We start from the raw sequence: 21,801 nt of genomic DNA on the forward strand, positions 1-21,801 counted from the left end.
TTTTAATTAAAAAGAGAAAGAAAGAAAAACACTCTTTCAGAAATGTAAAAAGTGGAAAGCTCACAGTAGTTTTTGGGCCATAGCAAATGTTAAATTCTCCTGGGCGGGAATTGTGAAAGCGTTCTGCTGGTTGAAGAAATCCTTGGTTAATACATTTGCCTAGCTCTGAAGTATCTCCCTTGTTCATTGTTCCCTGTGGCTTTGGTTTTGTGTGTTTGGGAGATTTTTCCCTGTTCACTATCCACATCAGAAGGGGCAAGAAAGAGTGTACTCTAGTTAGGTCAGGTTTAGGAGACTGAGCATTGTATTAGAGATTTAACAATCATAGGCTCTTGTATGCTAGACTTGTGATTTCTTTGGTAATAAAATTCCCTCAAAACGTTAGTAGACTTCTTGTCCATTTGCTTCTTATCAGTTCCATGTGGAGTAGCCACACTCAAAGACCTCTTTTGGACCAATTTCCGTATAGCCTACAAACTCTCATCTTTAATTAGTTGTCTTCCCTGCTTTGCTCATCTCTCTTTCCCTTAACTTAATATCAGCTACCTTGACGCCATCTGACACTGAAGTCTTGGGAAGTTGGTTAGGAAGCCAAGAATCTTAAGTTGAGCTTTGCCCCTGGGCTGGCTCTGATGACAATGTTATATTGTGCTCTTTGGGGAATAGAAATAGTTGACTTTTCCAGCCCTCTAAGGTCCTGCATTAGTGGTATTTTAATCCATTAAATTGCATTTCACAGGCAGAGAGACTCTCCATTAGTAGAGCTGTATTCTCTTCCATCTCTACTTGCAAATGGGCCATTTCTTGTCTAACTTTATCTCACGTCTCTTGTAACACTTTGTTAAAAATCTCAAGTGGCAGTCAACATACACCAAAAATCTGACTTTTTTTTTTAGCTTATTCCCCTAGAGCTACAAGCTTGGTAGTAAGATAGTCTGTTTCCAAGTTAGCATATATTTTCAAGCAGCATAACAAGGGGCACATCTTTCTAGCTTGAGTATGGTTCTCTCTACCTGCTACACAACTTACTAAACTAATGCCATGTATGTTGCTTTTTATGATGGTTGTATCCCACTTCTAGGAGCCAATTTCTACAATAATAGAGTACAAGTTAAGCAGATGTAACCTAAAATATAGTACCTCAAATAAAGCAGAACTTTTGTTTCTCTCTCTCACAATGGTCAAGAAGTGAGCCAGCCATATAAGGGGGTAGCTATGATTCATTCACAAGATTATTCATATTCTTAATATCTTATTTATTCATTATCACTCAAAGTATTGTCCTTACTTTCATGTTTGAAGCATATTTCCAGCCTGTGGGAAAGAGGGAATAAGAAAGTGGAGTACAAGCAATTTCCTTTGTAATAGGGCTATGCACACCACTTCTTCTCACATTGCATTTGCAGAAACATAGTCAATGCCTACTCTTTACTGCAAGAGAGGCTAGGATACGTAATCGCTAGCTAGGCAGCTGTGATCCAGCTGAAACTCAGGGTGATTTATTACTAAAATGAAGAAGAGGAGAATAGTGGAAGATTTGCAGACTCTGCCACTCCAAAGTAATCTCATTGATATGGAAACATTTGGGTAGCAAATAATTGCATCCCAGGGTAATAACTGAGCATGTGTAAATTTGAACCAAGGACTGTGAAAGATCAGAGAAGGAATAGCACTGCCTTAGGTAGTGAGTCTGATTCAAAAGAGACTCCAGATAAAGAATTGATGGAATTTGGAGAAAAGGGAAAGAGGAATTAAGGATGCAAAACTTCCCTCTTAATCAAGTTTCAATTGTAGAACACAAATCTGGAACTCTAAGATCTAAGACCATTCTGTTTGTTAACATTTTGATCCCACACAATATTTGTCCAAGATATTGATTACTTCTAATCAACTAGGCTATACATAATTGCATATGTACGTACAGACATTTAAGTTGCCATGTTGATGTAAGTAAGAGTAAGTCAATATGTGAGAATGAGAATTTCACTTTGAAATTTCCAGTCTCAAATTCTTGGAGAATAGGAAAAAAGTTTGTCTGAACGTTAAATTCCATGGAAAATTGTTGAGGAGGTGGTAGATAAGACCAAAGTCAACTTTTTTTTCATGTTCCTGAACTTGTTTTCCATCTATTCTAATCTAAAACTTTACTACACTCTGTGTGATTAGAATAAGATTTGGCGAGTGCTGATTTTTCATTTTGAAAATAATCTAAACTGTTATTGCATGCTAGACTTTCATTCATTCATTCATTCATTCACTTATTCATTCATCTATTCATTAAATATATTTTGAGCATGTACTATATGCCAGGCTTTAGGTACTTAAGAATAATTTCCTGTCCTCAAAGTGCTCACAGTATAGTGGAGAAACAACCCAGAAAATGCATCAACACATACAGCCTGATAACTGAGAGAGGGCTGCACACAGTGCACATGGGCTCCCAAAGATGTTCCTGATCCAGCTGGGAAGAATCCATGTGGGCCTCTAAGAGAAAAGAATACTTGTCTTGAGTATCACTAGATAGGGTGTGCCACGAAGCAAGAATAGCATGCACATATGGATGAAGATGTGAGAAAACAGGATATATTGGGGAAGAGAAATAGTTAAAGAAGTACTGAGCACCAAGTCAGTGTAGGAAATGAAATATCAGTGTGTAAATATTATTGGAAGAGAAGTTGAGAAATCTATTCTTCTCCTGGCTTTCATTTCTTTACCTCAAAGTAATTACTGAGCACCTACTCATGTTCCAAGCCCTGTACTTGGCTCTGGGCAAATAAGAATGAGCAAAAACAGACATAGGCTTACCTTTGGGGAGTTTACATTTTATGACAGAGATAGACATTAAGCAAATAAGTTCACAAATAAATATATAAGTACAAACTGTCAGGCTGTGCAAAGATCCTGTGGTATGAGGGGAGTTGGTGAACTCAAAGCACTGAGAAAAGGACTTCAGCTTCCTCTCTAATAAATTAGGCGGAAGTTATGATGCTCTCCAAAGCCTTTTCCTATTCTGACGTTTTTATGACTCTAAAACTCATATCATTCAACATGAATTCTAATAGTTTTGGCTTAAGATTTTTGTGATATGTTCACAAAGTGAAGTGAGACCAAGGAAGAAGTCCAATCTTAGTTCCTCAATATTTCAAAGCTGTTTGAGGATGCGACCATAAACATGGAAGCAGGTGTTAAGAATATTTTTTGGCCCCATGGGACACTTCTATTTAAAATTTTAAGAACAAATAAAATAACACAAACATCCAGGAATTATTGTGTTAATAGCTGTATTCAGGAAATGTCATACAATAAAAAGGACAAATAATATCATAAAGAGTAGACAAGACAGTCTTTTGAGAATGTTCACTGTCTTGGAAGTACAAAGATCCGCTGGTAAATCCCTACGCACCTCAGATGATTTGAGGGAGGGGCCAATTGCATCTGCATTTGGAGTCGAAAGGATTACAGCTCAGAGCACATGGAAGTCCTGGTTCAGAAACGGCTACATAGTGTAGATGAAGGAGCAGGGGTATTGGCTTCTGGGAATCTACTACTTAAGGCCTTGGTGTCTGTGATATTGTGATGTATAATAAGAAATATATATTTGGTCTTCGCCCATTTCTGGCACAGAGCTCCTAAAACCCTTGGAATTTCTAGGGATGAGAGATGAAGGTGTATTTTGTTATATTAATGAGTGACTTTTGGAAAGCACCTAGGGATGGGGACTGGTTGCCAGTAGAGCCAACCCCACGTGATTAAAGTGTTGGCACTTTCAGTCCCCCCACCCCCCACCCCCAACCTCTGGGGAAGTGAGAGAGTCTGGAGGTTGAATCAATCACCAACGACCAATGATTTAATCAATCATGCGTATGCAATGAAGCCTCCATAAAACCCCAAAAGGGGAGGGTTCAGAGAATTTCTGGATTGGTGAACACATGGAGGTGCTGGGAGAGTGGTGTGCCTAGAGAGGGCGTGGAAGCTCAGCACCCTTTCCCTATACCTTGCCCTACAGATCTCTTTCATCTGGCTCTTCCTGAGTTATATCCTTTCATCGTAAACTGGTAATCTCATAAGCAAAATGTTTCTCTGAGTTCTGTCAACCACTCTAGCAAATTAACTGAACCCAAGGAGACGGGTCCTGGGAACCTCTGATTTATAACCAGTTGATCAGAAGCACAAGTTAACAACCTGGGCTTGTGGCTGGCGTCTGAAGGGGAGGAGGGGAGCATTGTAGGACTGAACCCTTAACCTGTGGAATCTGATGCTATCTCCACGTAGATAGTGTCAGAATTGAGTTGAACTGTAGGACACTCAACTGGTGTTTGGAGCATTGCTTATTGGTGTGGGGAGAGCCCTCACCTCCTAAGTCCCCGCACACACTGGAATTGCATCCAGGAACCTAAAAGAGCGGCCTTGGGCAAGTTGGTTACTGCCCATGTGCCTCAATTTCCTCAGGTATAAAATTAGGAGGAAGATAAGAATGGCCCTACCCACCTCATAGAAGGGATTTGAGGATCAAATAATGAAAAATAATCAGAGGAAAAAGAGAGAGAGAGAGAGAAAGAGAGAGGGAGAGGGAGAAAATGTAATTCGTTTCTATGGATGCTGAAGCTATTCGGTATGTCTTACAACTTTTTTTTGTGTGTGCAAATGAATTTTTCTTTAATGAATATAGCAGTGTATGGCATTTTTGTTTGTTTATTTTTCATTGTAAAAATTGTCCTTCCTTGCAGCAAAATATGGGTAGTCTGTGTTGGTTTCCATTTATTTTTTCTTTTTGAAATTTTATTGATGTATGGAATCCAGAAGTTTAGAAAAGTGTTCTATGTAGGGCAATTCCAAACAAAATTCATTATTATTCAGTTTCATTCAACAAACTTTTACTGAGCATCTTTAGTCTGGCATTCTTGAATTACCTTCACATTTGTAAGCTTTATTTTCCAGCAAAGTATCTGATCCTTGGGGGCATAAGAACCTCTTGAGCTTCTTCAGTATTTCTCAAGGAGCTGAACTAGCTGTGTGAGCGCACGGTAGACATTCCAAAATGACTGCATCAGATAATGGTCTACACTTGTTTTTGTACAGAAATGACCGTGAGTCACTGTCTGGAACTTGTCCTCAGAATTGTGAATGTTAAGCCTTTGGGCCATTTCTCATCGGTCTCCTGGGGGGCTCTTCTTCCTTGCCAAGGGTCTCAGGGAGGTGGTGTAGACTCCTTTTTCTTTAATGTCACTGTCAGTTACTCAGACCTCTAGTATTCTCTGCCCACTCCACCAGTTATGCTGCGTACTGGGACAGAGTCTTCCTACTTTCCTCTTTTCTGTTCGTAAGAAAAACACATGGGCTCATTTCATTTTGAATTTAACACTAATCACTCACAATAATGAGGCTATGGGATGACAAAAATGGCAAACTCAATCAAGTTACCAAGTTTAAGAAATCTTATTGAGTTCTGTCAGGCATGGTTCCTGACTTCTTGAAAGAAATGCTAACTAGGAGTCCCAACTTTCATTTCTTAAGGTGAATTTCCTCAAAAATCCTATGAAGGAAATAAAATTAACATTAATTAAGTTAATTTAGGTGCTATAGTAGGCTGAATAATGACCACCCAAATACACCAGGTCCTCATCCCAGGAACCTGTAAATGTTACTTTATAAGGAAAAAGGGGCTTTGCAGATGTGATTAAACTAAGGATCTTGACATGGGAGATTATTTTGGATTATTGGAGGGGGGTGCCTAAATATAATCAGAAGTGTCCTTAGAAGAGAGAGGCAGAGGGTGACTTGACATATACACAGATAAGAGAAGGCAATGTAACTGTGGAGGCAGAGATTGGAGTGAGGCAGCCACAAGTCAAGGTAGGCCCGCAGCCACTGGGATGGGGAAGGGGCTGGGAGCAGATTCTCCCTTAGAATTTCAGGAGGGAGTGTGGTCCTGTCAACACCTTAATTTTGACCCAATGATCTGATTTCAGACTTCTGGCTTCCAGAACTGTGAGAGAATAAATTTCTGTTGTTCTAAGCCACCAAATTTGTGATAATTTGTTGCTGCAGCCTCAGGAAGCTAATCTAGGTGCCCACTTGTCTCAACTGCATATCCTATGATCTATGGCATAGGTGACACCTATATCAAGGGGTCCTTGCCCTATTTGTCCTTTTCTGGTAGTTAATTATCAAGCTGAGTAGAAACTTTTCTTACATCACTGGAAAGTTACACTTGAGAAACTGGACTTTGAGAGAGGCACAGAAAGAGGGATAATATACTTAACTAGTATTTATTCATTTAGTAAATATTCTGTAAGTTCTTGTTATGTATCAATCTTTGTCCTAAGTCCTGGAATAAAAACTGAATCAGACAGGATCCTTCTCGAGGAGGTCATTTGATGAGGGGAATTAGACACACACGCATACAATTAAATTAATATGTGGCAAATGCGGTAATGATCATGTGCATGGAGTTTTATGAACACATCGAAGAGCACATAAACTACAGGATGAGTCCCTGTGAGCACGGTGAGAGAGTTCGGAAAAGCTTCATGGCGAAGGTGTGCCTCTGAGCTGACACATAAAGGAGCAGAGTAATAAAGCAGGCCAAAGGGTAAACTTTGATCAAATTTTCCCCATGGATTTCATATTTTGAAGGGCACTGTCTTCCAAAAAAGAAAGCTTCTGTGTTTACTAAGTAATAAATAATAGATCAAGAACATCTCTAACCGCCGAGCAGAGGTCATAATCAGCATAGGATGGTCACTACCATCTTACCATTATTTCAGCCAAGAGCAAAGGTATTTATCATTTGATTTTTTTCCTGTGAAGTCTTTTCTGGTAAAAGAGTGCTTCTTTTTCATTATGATTTTTGGAATACCACTATAGCTACAGAAATATTTCCACATTACTTTCAAGGACAACCTTTCTTATAGTGGGAAAGACAGTAACTACTTGCACTAAACAATCTGGCCTAGAGAAAATTATATTGAAAAGAACCTCATTAATGAGAGTTCCTGCATAACATGGCACTAGCTCTATCCCCTGGGGCTAGCTTGCAGTATTGTTTCATTGTAAGATAACATAAACAGTCAGATCCTGGGCCCCTTTTACAGAGCTCCTACAAAATAATAGTGATAAATATAATAATCAACATTTGTATAGCTTGTATAGTGTTCTATCATCTTACAAAAGGTTTTACAAAAGTATCTGATTATGGAGTGTTTGAACCGTAAGCAGATCCTGTTTTGCCATCTCACGTAAGTTTCTTTTCTCGTCTTTTCTTTTTTTCATCTTTATTGTGATGTTCTTATTCTTCCAGTTCACATAATATTTTTCCATCTTTATTAAGATATAATTGACATATAACGCTGTGTAAGTTTAAAGTGTACACGTAGATTTGATACGCTTATATATTGTGAAATGATTACCATCCTAGCTTTAGATAACACCTGCATCACCTCACGTGGTTACCGTTTCTTTTTTGTGATGAGAACATCTAAGATCTACTCTCTTAGCAACTTTCAGGTACATAACACAATATCGTTAACTATAATCACCATGCTGTACATTAGATCTCCAGCACACATTCATTTTATAACTGGAAGTCTGTAGTCTTTAACCGACATCTGTCCATTTCCCCCACCGCCTCAGGCAAGGTTCTTAATCTCTTTTAGCTACAGTTTCCTCATCTCTAAAGTAGGGGCACTGACATCCACATGGAGAGCTACTATGAGAATTAAGCGAGATTTTGTGTGTGAAGTACCAGGGACAGTGGCTGACACGTAGTAGGTACATAGTAAGAGCTAAATCCATTATTTTTGCCTTTTTTTTCCTGGAAGTAGCTGAAATTTTAAAAAATTGTTTTAATTTTATTATTCTGCAATTGCTTCACTCCTCTCAACTCATGATAAGAACCAACCCATCTTGCCAGGCCCTCTCCGCCTCCCCTCTGTTGAGATTATACCTCTAGGAGTACCAGTGTGTCCCAGAAGGTGACATTTCTTCAGTGATGACACTCCTTGGGTTCGCCGTGTGCTCTTTTTCTGGTCCTTTAGGTGTCACAGGGTCAATAAGAACAGAGTGTTATTTATAAACAATATGCTCCCTAACCCCAGAAAGATTTGAGGGAGTTTTCAGGATTTGATCATGCATGAAACAGGAAAGTCATATATCAAAGAGAGATGACAGACCATTAGAGAACTTTGTCAAATGTAACTGGGATTTGATATGGATTTATTCAATTTTGAACTGAAGGTTGCAGTCATTGATCAGTTCATGAAATTAACTGAGATAAATACATTGCATGTAGTAAGGAAAGTAAGATTTTATGAAATTTTAGTTTCAATTATCTATTACGGTATGTGTTGCCAAATATATTTCGTTAAAAAAAACAGAGCTTGAAAGCCATGAGATTAGGTTACTAGTGGTTTTCTTTTTCTGCCACTTGTTAGCTGTTAAAGTTGGGAAAGTTCCTGAATAACAAACCTTTATTGAACACTTATTTTGCTTTGGACATTCTTCTATATGAATGATTTTTGTCTCTTCTTTAATACTGATATGGCGCAGTGTAGGATAGGTAGCCTGTGTCAATTCCACAATTTTCTCACCCTTCACCAGGCCTTTAGTACAAGTTTGAGAGGATTCCTATTACTAAACAAACTCTGACACAAGGTAGTAAAACGCACATTTTAAATAAAGTGAATCTGAGCTTCCCCAAAGCCCCTTAGAATTACGTCAGTCAGTTTTAACCATTAACCCCCTGGGCTCTTTTTGTTCAAAAGTTTCTTAAAAGCTGTGCATCAATGTGGGTTGGAGTAGGGATGGGGGACACAGAAGGAAGGGACAGAGGGAGGCTCTAGGTAAGGGTTGTGAGGGGGGCGTTTGTTTGGGGGTGGGATGAGTTGCTGAGGATGGGCGGGAGACCGGCGACTCTAGTACACAAAAGGCTATTTCCGGCTCAAATTTCGTTACCAAGGATCCTTGAGTTGAACTTTTTTTGGGAAAAAGGACCAGTCCAAAGGAACTAGGTGTGTGTGGACGAGGGGGCGGTGAAGGTCCCCACTTTATGCTAAGTATCACTCTCCACATTTTTGTCGGTTTTCGCAGCTGGGCCGGCCGGGCGGAGGCTGCGGGGCCGCCTCCTCGTTCCCAGCCCGGGACATCCTGAACAGCGGCAGCCACAAAGGCTCGCCCCAGACAAAGGGGCCGGCGCGGCGGGCCGACTCGCAGCCCGGGCGGCGGTTCGGGGAGCGCGCGCTCGCAGCGCGGGGTCGGGGCGGCCGCGTGGACCCGGCGCGGGCCGGAGACGCCGTGCCCGGGAGACCCGGCTCCGGGGCGCAGACCCCGCCCGGGCTGGCTCGGCGCCGGCCTCCGGGCTGCCACTCAGTCTTTGACCCTCCGTCCCCTCCCGGCCCCCCCGCAGGCTCACAACTGTAACCGCTGCCCCGGCCGCCGCCGCTCCTTCTCGGGCGGCCGGCGGAGAGCGCAGCGCGGCGGGGCCGGCGGCATGGCTGTGTCCTGGAGGAGCTGGCTGGCCAACGAAGGGGTTAAACACCTCTGCCTGGTAGGATGGCGGGCAACGCTCTCCCTGCGTTTTGTCTCTCGTGCAGCGATTTTGATTCATTCTCTGTGCGTGCGCGGGTGGGAAGCTGGAAGTGAAAGTTTTGCCTCTTATTCGAACATTCTCAACTAACAAAACTTTCCGCTGTTAATCCCTGGAGATAATAACGATCCCCCTTTCCTCCAAATGCATGAGAACTTTCCTACACACGGATGGGAGAGCGATGTGGAGGAAGGGAGAACAGATCACTTTTAGTGAACACAGCTTTTTCTTAACCCTTGTAACGTCTCCCCCCTTTGCTCTTTTCCCGGACTGCTTCTGTTTGATCTTGTATTTTAACAACATAGAACGCTTGGGACGTGGTGATGTCACTGATTTCTTAGTCTCCTTTTGTACTGCAGGGGATAGCTGCAGGTCATTTAGGACACCTGTTTGCAACCCAAATGCTTAATCTCAGGTGCAGGGGCTGAGTGAGGTCAGATTTGTTTTCCTCTGAGTGGTTTTCGGCTTCCCGGTTAATTGAGAATGCTTTCTGCCATTGCTAATTGAGGTTCCATTGAAAGTATTGTGTCCAAGGAAGGTACTTGAGGTTTCCATTCATCAGGTAACGTTTATTTTTAATTTTTGTGTTTCTCTGTCCCTTTGTATCATTTAGCTTATCTGGCTCTCCCTGAATGTCCTGCTTTTCTGGAAAACCTTCCTGCTGTATAACCAAGGGCCAGAGTATTACTACCTCCACCAGATGCTGGGGGTAAGTGGGTCTTGGGTGACCTGGTGGCCTGGGTCTAATGTGGGCAGACATTGCTACCGCTCCTGGTCAGTTCTTCCATTCATTAAAGAAACATTGGTTGTTCACTTTAGGAATATTTGTTATTCTCTAAAGTGGTTGAGATTTCTTGATTTATCGTTTATACTTGTCTGGGTTTAAATGATTGACTCTTTTAAGAACCAAAGATAATATCTGCTAAAGTGAAATGAATAGATCTGCCAGACCAGGCTAGTTGTTCCTGAGAAAAGTTGCTACTTGTCAGCTGCAAAGTGCCCTGAAGGATCTGCCTCACCAGGAGGACCAACTGATGACAGGCTGTTAGTTTTCGCTAATCAGGACTTCAGCCTGCCCATAAGCTTATCCAGAGAGGATTTCTGTGCTGTTTCCCTTTACTGTCAATTCTCACCAAGGATCTGTCTAATGCAGTTATTCCTTTCTGGGCATTTCTCAACTGTTTGCCCTAGGTTAGTGGCTGATTATGGTTCCAGTGTTCTGGTCTAAGATGAGAATGATATTGTGCAAAACTTTGCTGTTGATATTTTTCTTTTCTCTATTCCGTGATGTTTCTGATCTCATTCTTCCTCTCCATCCCCTTCCTGCTTGACTCCTTAACAAAAGACATCAGCACTGAGGACATCTTACTTTGTATAAGGAGACAGCATTTTCCAAGCAACAAGTACAAAGTATAAAACACTGAAAAATCTTAGGCATCTGAAAAAGCAGATTTTGTCATTTTTTTTCATTGGGGAAGAAAACACATTCTAAATAGGAGATGCATTGTTTTCCTTTTCGTGATTTAATGACTATTTAAAATTATGATTAATTCAGATGAATTCAGTGAAACCAGCCTTCCATTTCTTGCTTTACATGTACAGATCTTTATTTTTACTTATCTTGAAACCACAGCTCCTAGAGTAGTGCTTGGCACATGTTAAGATTGCAATAAATTCAGGCTAAATTAATTAATTGATATTTTATTTTATATAATAAAGTACTATTTTTCATTACCTATTGGTCACACAATTGATATTTTTAATGTTTAACACCTATTTTTTATTTAGTTTTTTTAGAGCTGTTTAAGGTTCACTGTAAAACTGAGGGGAAGGTATAGCAGATTTCCCATATGTTCCCCTGCCCCCACACATGAACAGCCTCCCCTCTTATCAACATCCTTCACCAGAGTGGTACATTTGTTACAATTGATGAACCTACATTGACACATCGTAATCACCTAACATCTGTATTTTTAGCTAATGGATTGAGAAAAGTAGTCTCAAAGATTAAACTCATTTTATTGGTAATTCTTAAATCTGAACATTTTTTTTCTTTCATCCACCCAACCTTCCATCCAGCCATCCAGCAAACTGTCATGAAATCTGTGCTTTTCAAATGGGCACATAGAGAGTAAGACCTTGCCCCTGCCCTAAACTGCTTACAATCTAATGGAAAATTCACTAAATAAATATTTATAATTCAATAAGCAAGTTGAGAATGGTTTTCTCTAATAAACAAATGAAAGTCTGCTGGCCTATCATTTTAATTTTGTTTCCTAGAAATTCTCCCTTAGGTGTGAATTACTGAACATGAGGTTTTCAGTGGGAGATATATTTGACCTATTATATAACTTGGTAAACAACTTGGAGAAAAGTCTTGAGAGTTATGATGGTAAATTTTGCCGTCAAAAGGGGTAAATTTTGAGGGCCAAACCCTGTGGCTTAGTGGTTAAGTTCGACATACTCCTGCTTGGTGGCCCAGGTTCGTTTCCTGGGTGTGGACCTACACCACTTGTCTGTCAGTGGCCATGCTGTGCAGCAGCTCACATACAAAAAGAGGAAAATTGGCAACACGTGTTAGGTCAGGGTGAATCTTCGTCAGCAAATAAAAAAGGTATATGTTGATCAGGAGGTATTTGTATAATATGAAATCTAAGAATAGACAACTTGGAAAGCCGCACCTAAACTTTGGATTTCAGCTCTATGACACAGTATAAGCTAAAATAATAACTTATTCAAAAAATAATTATGTTGGAAACCAACAAGTTAATTTTTATGAGCTTGGATGCTGTGTTAACAACTTCATATTTATTTTGGTGACAAATCAGATATGATGAAGAATGTACACACACACACACACACACACATATATATAACCCAACTAATTAAAAAAAATTAGATATGTTTTGCCTCTCTCTACCAGAAAACATAAATCAGCTAGTGAGGTTCAGTGGTGAGGCCTGCAAAAGAGCTGACACATACTAGGGACTCAATAAATATTGATCAGATGAATGAAGAATAAAATGATATAAGGACTAAATGGAAGATTACGAGTGAAAAGTGCAAGAAGCAGATTGAAGAGAGAGGTCGTTGTAAGTTAGTTTTGATGGAAACATCAGAATGATCATAGTGAGTTGCGCCTTAACCCATGCAGTCGGCAGTCAACATGTTATGAAGAATCACTGTGGAGAGGAACAGTTTTTTTCTTGGCATCAAGCTGAAAGATGAAAGATAACTTCCAAACTTCTCACTTTTCAGTAATCATCTATATGAATTTTCTAGTCATTAATTTATCTAAACCATTTTGGAATAGATATTTTCAGTCTGTTACTTTTTGGTGAAAAAGGAACTCTGTAGTTGTACTATTTGCTTTATGAAGGAGTATTTAATTTTATTTGTCCTAGGCTTATCTTTTCTAATCTCTTGATGATTATGGTATTGTTTCATAGTATAATAATTTGCAGACATTTTTCAAATTGCAAAGAAATACAGTGTAACAATGGGATATAATTAATTTTTAAATAAATAAAAATTTATTTATTAAATAAATAAAAAAATAAGTAAAAATCCTGATGGTATTTCTGGAAATGAATTTGATTGCTACCACTTTAAAACACAAATGGAAACAGTACCTTCCATTTACTGAACATTTTGATAATAACATTTAGTGTAAGATTGCTGTTATTCATCTGTAAAATGTAAGGTAATAACAATGTTGTGCTAGTATTTGGGGAAGGAAGAGTCCACAGAATATACCCATTTGCAGGAAGATATAGACATTGAGAAGCAGTTAATTCTTAGTAGTTGTCTGAAATTTCTGCTTTCTATTGAAAAGCAACTATTTATTCAGCTGTTTATTTATACCGATGATATACCAGTCACTTTACAAGTATTTTGTTTAAACTAGGAAACTATTCTTCCCATTTTACATATGGAGAAATATAGGCTGAGGAAGCTGAATGAGTACCTCAGTTCCTTTGGAGGGTCAGTGTCAGAGCTGGGATTTGAATGCACTACTGTCTGGCCTTTTGCTTTTTCCTCATACTGTACAAATTTTCTAAAGCACTGCACTGGCCCATTTCAGATACTTACACCACTGGTTAGTATTACTCTTTATCAGTACTGCCCAATAGAAATATAATGTGAGTCATATGAAATTTAAAAATTTCCAGTAGTACATTAAAAAAGTAAGAAGAAGCCAGTGGCATTAACTTTAATAATATATTTTATTTAAAATAATATATCCAAAGTATTATAACAGATTGAAGTATTCAACATGTGGTCAATATTTTAAAAATTTATTAATGAGATATTTTACTTTATTAATGCTTTGAAATATAATGTGTATTTTACACTTATGCACATCACATTCAGTCACTAAATTTTCATCAGAAATACTTGAACTGTGTTTAGATTTCATACAATTTTACAGATGAAAAAGTGGATCCACATACCCAAGTTGTTCCAAATATATTTAAAGATTCTCTAATAATACAACTGAATACCAGCTTTTAAATTTAGATTTAAATTAATAAAGTTAATAAACCTAAAAATTCAGTTCTTTGGTAGCCCTAGGTACATTTCACATGCTCAATAGCTGTGTGTGACTAGTGGCTACCATTTTGGATAAGTCAAAAAGACTGTGGGAGAAAATATTCCTACCTTTATGGCCATATGAACGTATCCTTTTGCTTTAAAGCAAATAACTAGCCACCAATCAGTCCAATAAATAGACATCAGGATGTGGGTATTTCTCTTGCTCCTCTTCTCCAAAACAGGAGTTAATATTGTATGGGAAGTTGTGGGCTCTCGTCATAGGTGTCTAAGTAAAAAATATCTCTGACTTCTTCCTAATCTTCTGAGGTTTCTGATGGTGGGAGCTTTTGAGAATGAAGGTAAAAGTATTTAATTCTCAGAACTGGAGTATCCATTTTTATTACTAGAAGTCTAGGTGACTGTTCTCAGACCAAAATTAGGGATTAAAAAAATTTCATGGGCCGGCCCCATGGCTTAGCAGTTAAGTGCGCGCGCTCCGCTACTGGCGGCCCGCGTTCGGATCCCGGGCGCGCACAGACGCACGGCTTCTCCGGCCATGCTGAGGCCACGTCCCACATACAGCAACTAGAAGGATGTGCAACTCTGACATACAAGTATCTACTGGGGCTTCGGGGAAAAAAAAACAAAAAGGAGGAGGATTGGCAATAGATGTTAGCTCAGAGCCAGTCTTCATCAGCAAAAAGAGGAGGATTAGCACGGATGTTAGCTCAGGGCTGATCTTCTTCACCAAAAAAAAAAAAAAATTGCATAAGAACTGACGGGGAAAAGAAGATCTTAAATGATGGGAGAGAAAATAATGTTGGAATTAATATGGCTTAGTAGAAGTTTTCATCATGATTGTTCTTTCCTAGACTGGTCTGCTCTAGACCTGGAGGCCACTTGGTCACGGCTGGTTTATGCCTGAGTTAATGTGCTAATCAGACTGTGCACTTCCTAGGAGATGTTTAATTATGACCTGCTGTGAATATTGAAATCTTAAAATGAGCTAAGAGAGAAAACAGGTCTTTTGAGGGAACCCAAAACAAACACAAACAAATCAAACAATAACTTCCTCTACTTTCTCATAGTAATGTTTTAAATAAAGGACTCCATTGATTACTTAAGATGAAATCTGTTTTTAATTTATTTATTTTCAAGGAGTGGAAAATGTAGTCGCGTTAATAGAAAGTACTAATGTGTTGTGACCAACTCTGACAAATTTAGTTTCCTAAATTTTTTTGAAATGTTGGGGCAATTTAGCTCAGAATACTGTTTATAGAAGACTACATATTCATGTTCACCTATTTTTGAGTTGTATTTCTGACATTTTAACAATTAAAGGATATAATTTAATTGATATGAACATTGTAATTTGAGAAGAGAATGTGTTTTATGGTACCAGATTTAATGCGTCTTGGTTTTATATCTTTTTCCCTCAAATTTACATTTGTGTATGGACCGTTCAGTTTCGTTCCAGCGATTCTCATGGTGCCAGGATGGGAATTTAATTTTTTTTGCTTTGCCTCACAGTTATTATTTTAGATTTGCTGCATGGTCATGGAGACCATTTTTTCTTTTTATGAACTCTTATTGAGAAACCTATGTTCATTGGAAGAAAGTTGTGAGTGTTGAGATGTTTTTCTAATCTCACAGTGATGATCTTTCTTCGGTCAATCATTATCTATTAAGTGATTTAGAAAGATTAACTAATTTACCCTCTCAAGAGTCCTAGGAGTTATATCATAATGAACATTTTTCAGAGACAGAAGTCTGATGTCATGTGAGTTTCCTAAGGTCAGAGACTGGAGTCTCTGGTCAAATGGACCTAGGATTTTAAGTCAGTTTTGGTCACAGCTGGCCTAGACACCTTTAATTCTGCTGAGAAGGAATATATGCCTCCTGACAATTTCAGAAAAGGCTTGATCATTAACTCTTTCTTTTTATTGCACAGAATATTGTGGTTTCAATTCAGGGGATATTTTTAAAAGTGAGTTTTTTGTTTGTTTTTATTCTTAACATTCTGCTATTTGAAAACAGTTTACTTCCTGTTTGTTGATAGGTGAAAGAGGTTACATTACTTTGGTGCAATCATTATATTCTTATTCTATTTATAATAGATAGAGACTCATAGAATTTTAGAGGTGGAAGAGAGCTTTGATATCTTTACTTAGATTTCTTCCTCATTTTCCGCAAAAGAAAAACGAGGTTGAAGTGATTTGCTGACTGTCACTCATTGAATTAGTGACTTGGTCACTATTCTGGCGTATTGATCCTTTCAGTCCAATATTCAGCCTGTTATAATGAACAACTCTATGCACATATGCAAGATCATATAAAACCCTATACTCTATAGATCACTAGCTTTTCATCTTATGTGAAATGATGTGTAAAGACGTTTAGCAATTTAAGAAGTTAAGGAAAATTATTGATTTACCTCCAAGATAACACATATTTTCAGCATTACAGTTGTTTTAGACTTGTCTCAGATAAATTGTGAAGGAATTATGAGACTTATTTTTGTTTAAATTATTTCTGATTGTACAATATTTGGCAGAATTTTATTTTGTTTTATACAGCTAAATGCCCACTGTATAATTTTCTTTTAGCCATACCATCCAAAACAGCTCAGAATTGGAAGGTAGAACTAATTTCAGAGATATTCAAATCTACTTCCTTCATTTCATTATTAATAATATTAATAATATTTATTTAATCTTTTCATCCATCGTATGGAATAGATATTTTTAGTTTTGCAGCTAAGAAACTGAATTAGAGAAGTTCTTTAACTTGCTAGTGAGTGACAGAGGCAGGACTCTAGCCCAAACATCCTGGTTGTAGAACTTGTATTCTTAACCATTGTGCTCTTCTGCCTCTATGCAACATTAATGTTAGGTTGAACCATATGGAATTGCCATTTTGATAGAACAAAAATAATCAAATATCAGCCGTTTCATGTAGTTCAACCTAATAGCAGTGATTACCATTTATTTATCACTATGTGCCAGATACAGTTAGTTCTTTGCTCTTTCCTTTTATAATCTCATTTAATCCTTATATTTAATTTAATCCTTATAACAACCCTGGAAGATAGGAATTACCACTTTTTACAGAATTGAGAAAGTGAGATTCTGAGTGGTTAGGTAACTTTCCCCAGCTAACGACTGGAGAAGCCCGATTTGAGCTCACGTTTGTTTGATACTAAAGACCATGCTCTCCTTCACTCTGGTCCAGCAGGGAGGTTCTGAGACAGAGAGGGTTAGAACCTGGAATTTTCCACTCTTATCCGAGGTTGTTACGCATCCTACCACTATGGCCCTGGGTAAGACTGTTTGTATGTTTGTCTGTGTGTTTTTGTATCAATTTAAGTACTCAGCCAGAAGTAAAGGTAAGAATATAGTATATGGATTATTCTTAAACCTGAGGCAAACTTGTACACCTCATCCTAACTAATACCTACTGCGTTAATTTACTCGAGCTTCCATAACAAAGTACCACAGACTGGGTGGCTTAAACAACAGAAATTTATTTTCTCATAGTTCTGGAGGCTGGATGCAGTATGCTCTTTTCTGGGGAACACCCATCCTGCGTGAGAGGATCCTGCAGAATGTTATAGGGACCTTAGAGATTGTTCTAGTACATTTATCTCATTTGATAGGTGAATTTAGTATAGTTAAATGCCTTCTTTATGGACTCAGTGCAAAGCCGAATGTGGATGATAGGTCTTCTAACTCTGGTCAGTTCATCATGCTAAGCATTGTGTTGTTCATAAAATTGATTTTCAAAGTGCCTAGTGAATTCTAGGGAGGAAAATCAAACATCCCTAATTCCTTAGAGAAAAGATCATGGTCTTTGGAGCTATATAAATATGAGTTTGAATGCTGGCTCAGGCATTTATCTCCCTTTATGATTTTGGCAAATTACCTCTCTAAGCCTAAGTTTAACTCATCTATAAAGTAGAGCTTAAAACTTCCTCTTAGGTTAATTGTGAAGATTATATGAGAAAATGCAGGTGAAATGCTTACTACCTGGTACATGTGTACTTAGCAAAAGATAGCTATTACTGTAAATGTTAAGTAAAGTTATTTAGTATTAGTGGTATTAATATTACTAAATAATATAAATTATTTATGTTTATAAACAAAAATATTAAAAGGAATTCAGAGAAATATAAGATGGAAGGAACTTGCTGAGCATATAGCAGATGGTGTTAGGATGGAGAGACTTATTCTTTCCTTTGGTTGGCCTCTGGCTGCCTCTCTGATCCTTCTGGACAAAGGAAGGCTATCTGCAGCTATTTGTAGTTGGCACAAAATCTGTGGGAACTTGGTTATGATTGCTGGGTGGAATTTCAGCTTGAGGTAGAATGCATTTCATTCAAAAAAACATTTGTTAATCTTTATGAAACCTTGGAGTCTTCAACAGATAGACAAGGGAAATAATGCCTTTCTCACAAGATTATTGCGAACTTTAAAGAAAATTAAAAGAAATAATAATAGCTAGAGCCAACATTCATTGAAATATTCTCATGAGACAGACACCGTGTTAGATGCTTTATACATTCAGTATCAGAGTCTCGACTAGCCTGCAAAGTAGGTTCTATTATGTAAGATGAAGCGAAAGCACAGAAATTATAAATAATTTGCTCATGGATTAAAGTACCTAGGTTAAAGCCATTATATAATAAGAATTCCAAAGCCAGCTTTCCTCTTTCCTTCCCTCTTCTTTCATTCTTCACACCCATATACAACAATTCACTTAACTGTTCTGTACCCGCAATAAAACAGATGAAACTATCCTACTTATCTCAGAGTGTTGTGTAGAGGATTAGGTGACTTAGATAGGGAACTACTTTGAAGAATTGAAAACATCACAGATGTAAAAAAAATGGTTGTTATCACCTACTGTTTCTATCTCCTGTTCATTCGTCCCAGCTTTTAAGGCTCTAACCATGGGACCATAACAGAACTCCTCTGGGAGTCATAAAGGGCAGTTTGGACAAAGGAATGAGAAGATTTCATCTTCATGACAGAAGAGTCACAGATGGCCCTTAACATCCAATATGCTTTACATTTACAGTGTTAACTATTGCAGTGGGGTCTTGAAGGTCTGTGACATGTTGTAATTAATAATTTTTCCAAGGCATGAACTAGGAGTGAGACCTTAGTATAAGAGTAAATTACCTAGGTGGGGAGTGAGCCTTCCTCACTTCTTAGTATCCATGTCTTTATGCAACTTTGTGGTGTGATAAAAGTCAAACAATGTGATAAAAAGTTAGTCTTGAGAAAGGTAGTTTCTTTTGAATTCCGGCAATGGGACTAAAGAAAAAGTAGGTAGATTAAGGAGAAGATGGACTTTTTATAATCAATAGAATTTGTTTACATTTTTAGAAATTGGAAAGTTGAATTTGACAATGACTCATATCTATGGATAAATGAATCCAACGCATATTCTATGGGGAAAAATTGCATGCTTTAATGGTTTTCATGGATTTGGAAATTGTTAAAGGTCTCTCGACACGTATCAAGAATATCAGAGTATGATACAGTTTAAAGCAAGGAGAGATGAGCAATGTACACAAAGTGAAAACTTTTTTTTTTGGTGAGGAAGATTGGCCCTGGGCAAACATCTGTGCCCATCTTCCTCTACTTTATATGTGGGATGCCTGCCACAGCATGGCTTGATAAGTGGTGCGTAGGTCCACACCCAGGATCCAAACCTGCGAACCCCGGGCCCCTGAAGCGGAGCATGCGAACTTAACCACTATGCCACTAGGCCGGCCCCAAGTGAAAACTTTTTATATATCTGAAATGTTAAAAGTGGGCACTTCCGCACTAAGATAAGTTTAAGAAATGATCTATGGTGAATGCCTTTCTGACTTTATTTCTTTTTCCTATGATAGAATTATCAAATAGCTGATTTCAATTTGCAAGAAATTTCGTTTACAGTAATAGAAAGCTCAAGTCCGTTGGAAGGATCTGAAGTGGTAGTAATGCAAACACGTTTCTTTATCCTCCATGCTATACTTTTGGTTCTCTTTGTTGACTTTGTTTCCCCTCAATATACTCTCTCTTATGCGCCTTCCGATTAGCTTCTTTTTTTTTTTTTTTAATTTTTTGTTTATTGCAGTAACATTGGTTTATAACATTGTAAAAATTTCAGGTGTACCGATTAGCTTCTTATCCTGAGTGAACTCCCTGTCACGCCACCTCCTGTGGGGACATGGATTTCAAGGTGGGTGGGGCTGCCCCAAGAGGAGGCAGTTGTGGAACAGGAAAATAAGAACCACCTATTGAGAATATTGATGAGTCAGGGTGAGGAGAGTGCTTTTACTTCTCACTGATTTTCCTTGGCCAACTTACTTTTGATAAGTTACTTTGGGCCTTTGACCTTTGTTAATTCTTTTGGTTTCAAAAGCAAGGGCCCCAAAGCGCGTTTGTAAAGTGCTTTGAGTTATGCAAACAAAGGTGAGGATACATTTTTCTTTTTCTTTTTTTCTAAAGGAAAACCAAGCAAATATCATCAGTGGTCTATACTAGTGGATTCCAACTGGAAAAAAGTGACTCATATTAAGCCACAAAAATGTAGAGCTTTAATAGGAAAGTTCTTCCCCCACTTGAGAAATGGCATTTGCTATTGGCCATCATCTGTATTACATTCATTACTTACCATGGAATTTTTCTGGGAGTTGGGCCTTGGCTTAGACTACACAGACCCCACCATTGAACTATTCAGCTATTTTGATGTTGTACATTTTTTAAAACATAAGAGAGTGAAAGAATGAGTCCAGTGAAAATCTTGGAAGAGTTTAGTTTCCTGAATCATAATGGATCTACAAGGTTTCCTTAATTTTGGTTTGCCTGAAGAAAACTAATCTTAGACTTGTACTGGTTTTAAAGCTTGAGTGTATTGTGCTTAAAGAAGAAAATGCATTTTGTTGAACCCATAGATTTTAGATATATGAAATTGAATTTGTTAAAGTCTTATGTGACATTCATTCTAGTTCTTGTTAAAACCAAGTGTCTGCTATTGCCTTTTCCTAAGCATGGAGCAACTATTAGCTTAAATTTCAAATATAGTAATACCTGTGAAAATTCTAGAGTATCAATGACAACAATATAATGTAGTGAAAAGAACATGGATTTTGTGGACAAATTGACCTAAATTGAAATTTTGACTTTACCTCTTAACAACTCTATCTTTAAGTAATTTATTGAAATCTTCAAAGCCTTAGTTTCCTCAATTTTAAATTGAGAATTATATTATTAAATTGAAATATATGAAAATTCTAATATTGAAACATTTTGACTTATAAAAATGGCAATTTTGCATAGTTTAACCTAATTTCTCTCTTATAACATTTTTTTTGAAGAAAGGATTAAGTAAGCTGAAGAAAGAGTGTGAGGACCTTAAAAAACGTTACTTCCTTTCTTTCTAATGGCAAGTTGTAGTAGACATGTAGTCATGACAACTCTAGACTCATTTCTTTCAGGAAACATTGTCCAAGTCAAGAATGTTTTGGTGCTGAAATCTATTTGTAAATGTTTGTTAATGACTAAAAGTTTCCAGTAACTAAGAAAAGTTAACTCTTAATTTTGTGCAATGTATGAATTCTGAAGTATTTAAAAAGATATTGTGCAATAGACCATATATTTGTTTTCTTCTTCTTTTTTTTTTTTTTGTGA

The 21,801-nt window shown here is 37.9% G+C and overlaps 1 protein-coding gene across 2 annotated transcripts in view; it reads left to right on the forward strand.

The window, feature by feature from the left end:
• Positions 1 to 9,366: 9,366 nt before the first annotated feature.
• The window catches only part of NOX4 (NADPH oxidase 4), a 140,004-nt gene continuing 127,569 nt past the window's right edge, over positions 9,367 to 21,801 (forward strand). The window contains exons 1-2 of one of the 2 annotated variants that reach the window (XM_058545435.1): positions 9,367 to 9,544; positions 10,197 to 10,292. In XM_058545435.1, coding sequence (XP_058401418.1) covers positions 9,488 to 9,544; positions 10,197 to 10,292 — 153 coding nt within the window. In that variant the 5' untranslated portion in view covers positions 9,367 to 9,487. Of the gene's footprint in view, positions 9,545 to 10,196; positions 10,293 to 21,801 lie in introns of those variants that run through there. The other variant, XM_058545436.1, reaches the window with a different exon arrangement.

Source organism: Diceros bicornis, chromosome 7 (assembly GCF_020826845.1).
Source record: "Diceros bicornis minor isolate mBicDic1 chromosome 7, mDicBic1.mat.cur, whole genome shotgun sequence".
Classification (NCBI taxonomy): Eukaryota; Metazoa; Chordata; class Mammalia; order Perissodactyla; family Rhinocerotidae; genus Diceros; species Diceros bicornis.